Here is an 11,748-nt window from a genome sequence, read left to right as displayed (position 1 = left end):
CCCCCCCCCCCCCCCCCCCTTGTAAGAAGAAACAGCAGCACTAAGTTTCCTCTCAGCCTACAATGACCTGCATGCAGAACTCCATTCTGATGAGCCTTCACTCTTCTCAGATGGCTGCTGTTGTGGCTCGCTGCTTACAGCCTGGAGGACTGGTTTTGTTGAGCTCAGGTGTTTCTTTGTATCTCAGTATCAGGTTTAGCAACACGTCTTCCTGTAGACTTTGTTTAGCCGCAGGCTGGACTAGCACATCTTTTAGTGTCTCAAGTTATTTTTCATATTTAGCTTGTATTTAAAATTTAAATGACCAAGTAAGACTTCCTTATTGTTGGTCACACTCAAAATCAGCATTAACCAAGTAAACTAACTTTAATTAGTGTCTAATAGGATTTCTAATAGTTCCAAAAGTAATAGACTGTACGATTATTTTCTAAAATTGATTTTAAAACAAAGTACTGATGCTGAATGTATGTAAATCTAGGCTATTCAGATATTGATGACACATAAATATTGCGGTACAAGCTCTGTTTCATTCCTTTTGATGAAAGTCAAAGCTGAATTAAAAAGAAACGATTTTCATTCCACTTTGACTCCAGTTTAGTTCAAACCGTCACAAGTGGAACTCCGAGCTTTTAAATACCCCGCAGCGAAAGAAAGAGCGGAGGAGACGAGGCTCTCATGAAAGCCGAGGGGAGAGAGGACAGGTTAGTCCTGTAAGGGGAGGAGCCCACGTGATCAACACACCTGTAGGCGCGTCTCTTTGTATCTGAGCGCGCAGTGCAGCGCGCGCCTAGGGTGTGTAGTTTGTGTACATCACGTCAGCGTACTGTCCTCATCAGGATCACACGTTCATGATACCAGGTGGGTAAACTTCACCATTATTAGCGGATATAGAGCGTAGCGAGAGACAGATGAACTGTATCTACACATTACAGCTCGAGCTGCTTTAAGAACAATTGCATTGGTGTAGAGATAGCAGGTCAAGTAACGCAATCTTTAAACAGTCTTATTTGGTTGAGCAGTTCGCTGCGTTCTGTTTTCACAAATGTCTGTTGTAGCTCTTTTTCTTTACAGCGATGACGTCATACATGGCTATTTTCAAAGGCTTTCTTTCAAATGTGAAACATAGATATTTGATTAGCATTTCTTTATTTCCCTGTTGTGTGGACTGTTTGTAACTTGAAATGATTTTGAATGTAACTATTAAATAGTATAGTTACACTAGAGACTACCCCAGCTCTGTTATTAGACTGTTATTAGACTGTTATTAGACTGTTATTAGACTGATCATCTGCTCTGTTTGTGAACACAGACGGTCTCAGTTTGTGCTCCAGTATCTCCGCCCCCCACTGCTGCTGCTGCGTTTCACCACAAACAAACCTGAAGCCAGAAAGCAGCGGCCCTCCTCTTCTCCTCCAACAGACAGCAGCTCACTGCTGAAGGTAGATATCAACACATTTGATTTGAATGAAGCAAGCTATTAATCACACATTAAATGTGCATATGGTGCGTTATCATCTTCCCACATATAAAAGTAACAATTTAACATGAAAACAATAATTACCAGAATACGTCACCCAGAATGTTGACATGTTGGTTTCTGTTTCTAACCTTGATACTTGTTTAGTAATAACAGAAATGTGTCCACAGCACATAGTAATAAAACAGTTGTTTCACATGACATTTGATCTATTTGACTTCTTTTGTGAGGAAAAAAGCTTTTGTAGGAAAACATTTTGACATTTTTCAAAGTAAGTTTTACAAACACTGTTGTTTTGGTATCGATACCAAAACTTGTCCTATTGGCAAAACAGGCAATACTCAGTCAGTACCAGTACAAAACCATCTAATATGTTTCAAGTGCTAATTCATGTGAAAGGTCTGCACAACATGACAACAACATCAACTCTTTGATAGATCATCTGAATCACCTTCAGGTACCTGCATCATCTTCTCATTGGTACCCAATGGTATCTGTGTGTGTATATTAGAGAGATTGTTGCTTGGGTTGTTACAGAAGTGTGAATATTAGCATCAGATGCTCCTGTACTGAGTTTGGTGGTAAATCTGATGGATGATTGCTGCATTCTGGCACCACAAGGACGCTGATCGGACTCTGATATTGATTATACTATAAAAGTCACGTTTCTTATGTTTTTGCCAAATCGGTAGTTGTTTGATTTTTATTTATATATATATATATGTGTCTTTGTTTAGCAGGGTGAGCTCCAGTTGGATTTCAGTATGCCGATCAACAAACACAAATCCTCAGGGCACAAGCCAAGTGGAAGCAAACAGTAAGTTGGCCTCCATTTATCCCTCACTGCTGCCCACTACTGCCCTGTCCTCCTCATGTCTCAGCCACTGTATGTGGTTTTACTCTTCAGATACTTCTGCATTAGCTGAGCAGCATATTTGTTTGCACCGGATCCGGACCCAGGAACTAAAAACCAATAGATAATTCGGAATTATACATATTGGGAACCGAGTTAAACTTTAACCGGCGCGTCTTATCCAGCCGTTGCGGCATTTGTTCGGCGGTGCAGGAAAAACACGACCAATGCAGTGCAAATCACATCAGGTGATGCAGCTCAGCCAATCAAATTCTGACAGGTTTCCTGACTCAAGCGAGGTTTACACACACGGGACACACGGGGCTGAGACGAGGACATAGAAAGAAGAGCAGGAACAATGTGCCGATCGAAGAAGTTATGTCACATGACGTTCTCCAAAAAGAGAAACGTGTTCAGAGAGAATATAATTTATGAGCAAGAATGAACAGAATCTTATTTGTTAATTCTTCCCACAGGCAGTTAAATCCTCTACTCCTGTCAAGCGCTTTTCCCTGCAGGTGGCGTATCATGATTTTCAGCCCCCGCCCTCTGTAAACTATCCATGGATGAATCCAAAAAAAGAAAAGTCACGGAGGAAAACAGAGAGTTTAACTCTGCGTGGACGTCTTCATTTGCTTTCACTGCCAACGATGCTGGCTTACTGTATGCTTCCAGAACAAGCACACAGCATGTGCTGAAAAGTGTCACGCTGGAGATGATTTCTGAGCTGCTGCAGCAACCTCTCCTCTTCATAAGAGGTTGATATTGTTATATCAGGTAAAATTGCAAAAAAACGTCAAGAATTGTCTTTATTCTTGTTCTATATTTTCATAAATACAACAAACTATAGTTTTTCAGAAGAATTTTATTTGGTGGAAAATAGGGCAAAATGGCTCTTTGGATAGAAAAGGTTGCCGACCCCTGCGATAGTCAGTCAAGTGGACCTGACACGTCCAACAGGGATGCAGGAGGGGTACCTCAAGCTTAGGGCCACTGAACCAGCTCTGGTGAGGAGGAGGGAGTGAGACTGTGTTGAAAACATCAAGCAATCATCAGATCTCTGGGTCTGGAATAGAGATCATGTGGATAGGGTACATAAAGCCACAACCATTAATTGATCGTCAGAAAATCCATTGGCAACTATTTTGATAATTGATTCATCATTTAAGTCTATTTTAAAGTGCTTCCATCTTCTCAAATATGAGCATGTGTTGCTTTTCCTTTTCCTCTGTCGTATAGATTGAATATCAAAACAAGCACTTGATGACCTCACTTCCTGCTCTAGGACAGTGTGATGGACATGCTTCACTATTTTCTGATGGACGACTAATTTAAATATCTGCAGATTCATTGAAAATGAATATAGTCTTTAGATACAGGTTAAGGTATTGTTGTAGTATATTTTATGCAAGTGGTCTCCACATATGTAACACTATTACCCTGCAGCATGACATCTCTTTTGGGGGGAACATCCTTCTCTTTGCCTCTCAGCTGTTTTTAATATTGTGTTTGAGCTGATGTTGTCACATGTTGTTCCACGTGGGTTCACTTCACAAAGCATTCACATTACTCTCTCTTAACAAAGCTGCCATGTCAACCACATAGTTCAGTATCCAAACATCTGTCCAGGTGCAGCAGCTCTGATGAAAGGCACTTCTGATGTCACTGGTTTGAAGATCAGCCGCCCCGTCTCCTCACTCCAAATTCTTTCACGAGTGACTTCAGGACATTTTAACATCATATGTTTAAAGCATATTGAGAATTGCATCATATGAATGTCCCTTGTTAAAATATGCCCTTATGACTGCAATCTCCTCTTCCATACTTTAAAACGCAGTTTAAAACGTGTGTAAGGACACTGCTGAGAGCCCTCCACAGAGTCCTTCACAGAGTCTGTTGTGTTAAACAGCTCCACTGTTCTCTTCTATTGCAGCCACAAGAGCGGACACAGGCACAGTGAGCTCAAGTCTAACCCAGCCTTTTCCTACTACCAAGGAGTGGAGATGCTTCACTTCTACCGCTGGACTTCACCACCTGGAGTAATGAAGATACTCGGTATCATCATCATCATCATGTGTGTGGCTATGTTTGCCTGTGTGGCCTCCACACTGGCCTGGGACTACGACATGAGCCTCATGGGTTTGGGAGGTGGTGGTAGCTTGGTGCCAGGTTATGGCGGCTCATCCGGTGGCTTGTACGGTGGCTCATACGGTGGCTCATACGGTGGCTCTTATGGCGGCAGTTATGGGAACACGTATGGAGGCGGCTCTGGCGGCGGCAGTGCTGGCTCCTATGGCTATGGAGGATCACAAATGAGTCCCGCAGCCGGCAAAGGCTTCATCATCGCCATCTCGGCCCTGACCTTCATAGCTGTGCTCATCATATTTGTGTTGGTTGTTTCGAGGCACAATACTTCCCGCTCACCAAAGTTCTACCTAGCAACCATCATCATCTGTGCCATCCTGGCATTTCTAATGGTCATCGCTACTATCGTGTACCTGGTGTCGGTGAACCCAACAGCCCAGTCTACAGGGTCTATCCAGTACAGCCAGGTCCAGCAACTGTGTGCCCAGTATCAGACCCAGAGCCAGGCCCAGGGCATCTTCCTCAACCAGTACCTCTACCACTACTGTGTGGTGGAGCCCCAAGAGGTGGGATTTCACTTTCACTTTCACACTGCTGACCGTTTACCAACAAATGATTCTGTGTTCTACTGTAGCATCTCTAATGTTTACCGTACTTACTTATTATTAGCATAGGTTTGTCATTTTGGAGGTATTTCGGTGAACTGACCCACTAACATGGAGCCAGTGGCTGTTTGCTCTGTGGACTCAGATCCAGTATTGATACGTTTGAGTCGTGTGTTCGCTCCCACCTCCAGACGTCCCTGTTATTTACTATCTTAGTGGATGTGATGTCGGCCCACTGACATGGAGTCCTGTTGTTCTTGCAGGCCATAGCGATCGTCCTGGGCTTCCTGGTGTTTCTGGCCCTCATCATCATGCTGGTGTTTGCAGTCAAGACTCGCACCAAGATCAGGCGCTGGGGCCAGGACCGCATACTCTGGGAGGAAGTGAAGGTTGTCAATAATGGTCTCCACAACAGCGTCGGGGAGTGGGTGAGTGTGTGATCAACTTAATCTGCCTTTATTCAACAAACTAAGACTAAACTAAGTACATCAGGTCAGGCTAATTACAGATAGTCATTTAAACTGTAAAACACAGTGCTTGAAAATACATGGGGACTAAGTGTAAGTATGTACTTTTAAAGTGGTCATTTTAAACACTCGATTGGGTAATCAACATTCAATCCAGTCCTGTGTTAATGTATCAAACCCCATTTAACACCTCTGGGTCAGAGTTTCATACAGCCTCAATGAAGAGTGGAACAAGATGTATAACAGCTACTGAAGGGGAAGTAAAACAGGAAAAGTGGACGTGAAGAAGGAGGAGGAGATATACTTGCTCACGCATTCTCCTAGACTAAAGCCTGCGTCATTGATGGAATTATTCATGGGCTTGTCGATGTCCCACACTTGTTACTGGAGGATTCCTCTAGAGGTCACCACATAGAACTCACACTATATCGGGTTCATTTATGGGGAAGTGAACTACTAACGCTCCAAACAGATGCAGGATACACAAGTCAGCCATCATGCGCACACAAGTGTATCTCTGGATAAACGTATCTTTCCATCGCCGTTGTCTGTCTCTTTATAGTGTGATGAGAATTAGACAAGAAACTGTAAAATGCTTTTTATTTTTACAAAGATGTTTGTAATCTGTAAACAGACTTAAGGACGTACATAGAGACTTGAAATACACAATATATTTTACTTCAAGGAAGTGGGCACAGACTCTTACCTACTTGTTGTGGCACATTCTTTCAGAGAGTGTAATGTGTGTGTGTGTGTGTGTGTGCGTGTGCGTGTGTGTGTGTGTGTGTGCGTGTGTGTGTGTGTCAGTCAGGTGAGACGTAGGGCAGGGAGGGATGGTTTCATTTGCAGTTTCTGGGTGTGGTCTGTTGGGCCACTCTTAGCTGCAGCAGGATGTGTTGTAAAAATAAAAAGTCATCCAACAACTATTAGCACCAACAACATCTAAACAACATTCCTGATGAGTAGATGTACAAAAGAACAATAGAACAAATCTGTGTTCTTACGTTTCCAGTAACGACTCCTCGTGGTTTGTGTTTTGAGGACAGTGACACAAATGAAAGTGTTCACCTGAAAACCAATTCCACACCTGCATAGTTACCATTCCAGGTGTGAGACCTTTCCCAGCAATGACATCTCAGCAGTTGTACTGACTGAGAGACGTTGTCTCGGGCTTCCTGTTGACGGTCGTGATGGTATCGGTGATATTCAAGCCTGCAGCGTGAAGTAGAGGAACTGGTTGGTCCTGGTGACTGCTGCATGCAGCCACAATGTTTATCCTGTGGAGAGCACAAGGTGCTGTAGTAATCTAAACCTCAGGCAAGCACACTTCTGTCTGAGGAAATAGATTTTAACAATGGCTTTCTTTGTAATTGCTGACTCATGCAGAACAAAAAGCCCATCGAGTTTTTCAAATCTAAAACTGCTGTGTTGTTATAACTATTATATAAATGATTAGAAATAATAGATATAATAGAACCACAGTGAAATTAAAGAATGCAGGTTTTGCATGTGCATACAGACACTAAATATGTTCACTTGACACGACAAAGTGTAAAGTGATTTAAGTATTTTACAGTGTCAGGGTGTGACATGGTGAAAAAGTCTAACAATAATATATTTGCCCTATAATAACATGGATGTTAAATATACTATAGATATATTACTTGGTGATGTATATTGCACTTTCATTAAGTTGTGAGAGGCAGTCAAAAATAAAAGAAGCTGAAGGTCAGACATCCTCACATTTATCTTGAGGCTCAAGCTCCAAAAACACTGGAGACACTTCCCATAATGCATTAGACAGTTAGACCCTCTTCATTACAATCTCCATACATGTGTAACCGACTTGGACTGGGCACTGAAGGACACAACTCAGGGGATGCTTTAACAGCATTTATCTGCTGCAGAAAACAGTACAACACACACAACATCTGGTGTCCCTCTGCACCTCTGCTCCCTCAGCAACACAGAACACCATGTCAGGGATAAAGAGAAGCAGCGACATCTAGTGGACAAAAGAAACAGGTGCATGGTGTGGAGTGACTTAACAGAACCCGCGGAAATGATTACATTAAACAGGAAAATACACACCTGCAGAAAACAGTACAACACACAGAAATTGACATCTGGTCTCATTCTGCACTTCTGCTCCTAAACATGCAAAACAACAGAAGTTACACCGGGAGCGACCGGCGAACTCTCTGCGTCACTACGTCTGTTCTTTATATGACGGGGCAGCCTGACGTAAAAGCAAATGGCGCCAAAAAGGCTAAGCGAAACAGCCACAAGAGCTCTACATTAACACGTAACAGCTAGATAGTGTGACCGGCTTAGCAGTTACTATAGTGCGGAGCGTAAAGTTTCATTCCCGAAGAAACCCACAAAACAGTGCAACAACTTTCTTACCCTCAGCAACACAAAACACCATAGTGAGGGGAAGACAGGACTATTAAATATATCAAATAACGCGAAATAAAAATAACTCATTAAGATACAATTGACATACTCAACAGAATCGTTAAATGACAAACAAAATTAAAATCGGAAATAAGAAATAATAAAGTCCATGTTTAACTCTGTTACACATGCTCACTCCTCGCCCAAGCTCTGATGACATCATCAGGGTTATCTTCTGAGACAAAGCTCCTTCTGAGCTACAGGAGACAGGCTCATCACTATTAAACTGATCTTTATCTCTGTCCTTTTAAGAACTAAAGTCGTATGAAGTTTGATCAAAACTAAGCTTGGAACGATATCTATCTCTACGGTGACATGTTTTCTGTCAAACTCGAATGAGCTCGAATAACTGACCTTTTCTGTTACTTCAGGTGACCAATGTGTCTGGTGACCCAGAGTCGCTGGTGAAAGACGCTAATCCCATAGTGAGAGGGTCCAGAGACTATGTGGACAAGCTGGACCACAACAGGCCTCTTTACCTGCCAGGGTAAGCTAAGCATCATGAGGTGCACCTCCTGAGGTCCTTTAGACTTCCCTCACCTTGAGATGAAGCCAATGAGTTCACTGGAGGTTTTTGTGAACTCAGTCTGCTCTGAGCTTTTTCCAAAGGTCGGCTAACCTGAACGGATATGAAGGGACAAAAGCAAAAGAATCAAATGGGTCAGAGTAAAACAAGACGTCCATTCTTTATATGAATATTAACAGTGAGGAATACGATGATACGGATAGGTCCAGATAAATAGGATGGCCATCACTCCGTTATGTACTTTACACTGTTAAGTGTAAAGTACATACAGCACAGTAAAGTGTGTTTAATCTGTGCAGAAAATATGTACAAAAAATAAAGCACACACACATTAGCTATGCAGTTAAGACTGTAGAAATGATTTGAAAAATAAATGTTGTAAAATGCAGAAGCTAGACGTGATTGACTTGACTGGAGAACTTCTAGAGTTGAAGAACAAAAATGTGATCTTGTATGTTGAAACTTTCACTTCTAGAAAGAAAATAGTCACAAACATATTCTGAATGTGAAGTCACAGAAAGAATATTCACACATTTGTAGATATATATCTACATATAAATACAATGACAGCTGCAAACTTGTGATGCAATATTCACTCTTTGTGGGTGTTGTTAACAGGGTGAACCAATCAGAGATCTGGAGACATGCTCTGCTCTGGCACATGGTCAGGGTAGTGTTAGGACCGCCCCCTCTTCATTGGTCATTGTGTTCTTAGCAGACTAAGATTTTTGCGATTAGTCTTTTTTTTTATGGTAAATGGACTCTACTTGTATTTCTCTTTTCTAGTCTTCTGACCAGTCAAAGCTCTTTAACACTACGTGTCATCGTTCACCCTTTCACACACATTCACACACTGATGACAGGAGCTACCATGTACACCTGCTCATCAGGACCATGTGCTGAATACTTATTTCTAAGAAACTTATGAGCACATCATTGATACACACGATTCAGAGCGGTGCATCGGTTTGATTCTTCTTGGAGGAACTCGGTTTTAAACTCAGTGGTCAACAGAGCGGAGAGGTCCAGCTGTGAATGTGTGTAACTGCCGTCAGCTGAATTGAACTGGATAAATACCAGAATCAGAAATCTAAATCACAAACACAGAAACAGATTTATTGACAAAAAATCATTCTTATAAAAGGCAAAACAGTCAAACTATACAAAGTAAGATAAAAAATATGCAAAGTGAGGGAAAACTAATATAAGATTGAAGTGAAGTGAAGAGAGCTGTGCAATGTTTAAAACACAGAGATGGAATGTACACAGCACTGACTTAGGAAAGTCAAAGACATCGCATAAAAAATATACGCAATGTTCAAATAATGATGCAACACTTCTGTTAATGTAGCACATCAAGTCAGATGTTGAGGCTTCACAGATATGCAGATAGAACACTAAACAACGCTGTGATGGAGGTGAAATGTATAAATCAATGATTCCTTCTGCAGAGACTCAGACATCAGCAGCTCTGTGGGAGGCCTGCAGCCCAGGCTGAAGGACTACGACCCTGCTGTAGAGTCTGGAGATGACCTGGAGGAGGAGGAGGACTTCTATGTGTGAGTGGATGTGACGGGATCTGATCGCCAATTATGATTACGAAAAAGCTGCATTAAGCTTCTTTTTTGTTACAATGGTTTTTGATGGCAGTTGGTGTGCATTTCTTTACCTGAACTCCATCTTCTGTGTACACTAACCAAATGTATTGCTAGTAATGGCTAGTTGTCACATGAAACCCTAATTTCATTCTGTGCTCATCTGCAGTTTGTTTCCTTCCATCGTGGATGAGCAAGAGCGTCTGAACTACAAGCGTGAATTTGACCAGGAGCACCAGGAGTACAAGAGCCTGCAGGCTGAGCTGGACAGCATAAACCAGGACCTGGCTGACCTGGGTAGAGACCTGGACCAGCACCGCGAGGGCAGTCCACAGTTCCTGGTGAGTGTGGCAGGACCAGTTAGTCTACGCTTCTCCAGAGGACTCATGTACAATGTGTGCTTATGATTACAAATATAACTAGGTTAAGATAAAGATAAGAAAGTGGTCAAGTGATGAGAACATGGATAGGAAAATGATTCCTAATTCCCTGGTTATGAGTTTTAAATGTTGTTTAACCTTTATCTAGGACTACAGACACAAAGTCAGCCTTCTTAGTGCTTCAGCCTAGCCATTGACCACCATCTTTGTCTTTGTACCCTCAGGATGCCATGGACGAACACACCAGACTGAATAATCTCAAGAAGGTAAGGCGTCTGCAGTAAATGCAGTGTTGTTCTAAACAGTCCTCTGAAAATAGAGAAGGTTTTGGTGAATAACATTGAATTGTTTTGCAGTCCCCAAACTACCAGATTAAGAAGAAGAGGTGTAAATATCTCCGCTCCAAACTGTCACACATCAAAAGAAAGATCAGCGAATACGACCGCCGGCCATGAACCTCCACCTCTGACCCCAGCGTGCACGGAAAGAGACTCATTTGTCTTTCGGTACTTTTTGTTCTTATTATGGACCTTTGTCGTTGTGGGTGTTACGAGGAACGGCCCAAGTGTAAATAAATGAGGGCTTGGTCCCCTGAAGGTTGTCTTCTAATGTGATGAATTTCATTTCTGATTCTTATTCAAAAGCAAATGAACAAATCTTTCCACCTCATCAATATATATTTACTCCACACATGTTCAACTAATGTAATTCATGCTTGTTGGACTGTTTTCCTGAACTGATGAATGCATCGTGGTTTGGTGTGCGATTAAGTTATATCTGTTTGTTATACGTAAGCAGGAATGTAAGATTTCAATAAAGAAAAGTTAGTTATTAATAAGCTCATTGCATTACTGTGTTTGATATAACATCTTAACATGGGTTCCACCTCATGGTAACTGTGCTGGTATTATACTAGTAGTACTAGTAGTAGAAGGGGTAATGTAATCAATACAAGTTGACCGAGGGCGGGCAGAGGAGCACACACATGTGGGAAGGTTCCAGGACAAGAGGATGTCAAATGTGTACATATTGTAAAGCCCTCTGAGGATAATCTGTAATTTGTGATTTTGGGCTATACAAAAATAAATTCAATTGAATTGAATGTAAAGTCTTGAATTTGTGGTCTAACTTTGCACCAGTTCAGTTGTAGCGGAGCACTTCAAGTTATCTTGAGGAACTCCTCAGAGTCCAGACTCCAAAAGTTCACAAGTCCGTACTTCTGAACTTGGGTATTGAGAAAGGCCCCTTAAGGACAGATGTTACAGCTGAGGAGACGAGCAGACAGATGTTACAGCTGAGGAGA

General features: G+C 42.0%; 1 protein-coding gene across 2 annotated transcripts; it reads left to right on the top strand.

The window, feature by feature from the left end:
• The first annotated feature begins 781 nt into the window (after positions 1-781).
• Positions 782-11,512, top strand: LOC116400186 (occludin-like). 2 transcript variants are annotated; one of them, XM_031877896.1, is made up of 10 exons: positions 782-858; positions 1,310-1,439; positions 2,218-2,294; positions 4,264-4,981; positions 5,284-5,448; positions 8,316-8,431; positions 9,922-10,029; positions 10,235-10,406; positions 10,670-10,711; positions 10,802-11,512. In XM_031877896.1, the coding sequence occupies exons 3-10, from the start codon at positions 2,242-2,244 to the stop codon at positions 10,898-10,900; spliced, it is 1,473 nt and encodes a 490-aa protein (XP_031733756.1). In that variant the 5' UTR covers positions 782-858; positions 1,310-1,439; positions 2,218-2,241; the 3' UTR covers positions 10,901-11,512. The 2 variants fall into 2 exon arrangements, with proteins under 2 accessions (XP_031733756.1, XP_031733755.1); XM_031877895.1 differs by having other exon boundaries at positions 2,215-2,294.
• The last annotated feature ends 236 nt before the right edge of the window (positions 11,513-11,748 follow it).

Source organism: Anarrhichthys ocellatus, unplaced genomic scaffold, assembly GCF_004355925.1.
Source record: "Anarrhichthys ocellatus isolate YVR2014 unplaced genomic scaffold, GSC_Weel_1.0 scaffold153, whole genome shotgun sequence".
In the NCBI taxonomy this organism is placed as follows: Eukaryota; Metazoa; Chordata; class Actinopteri; order Perciformes; family Anarhichadidae; genus Anarrhichthys; species Anarrhichthys ocellatus.
Note: the sequence above shows the minus strand (reverse complement) of the source record. Positions and strands in the feature narration are given on the sequence as shown.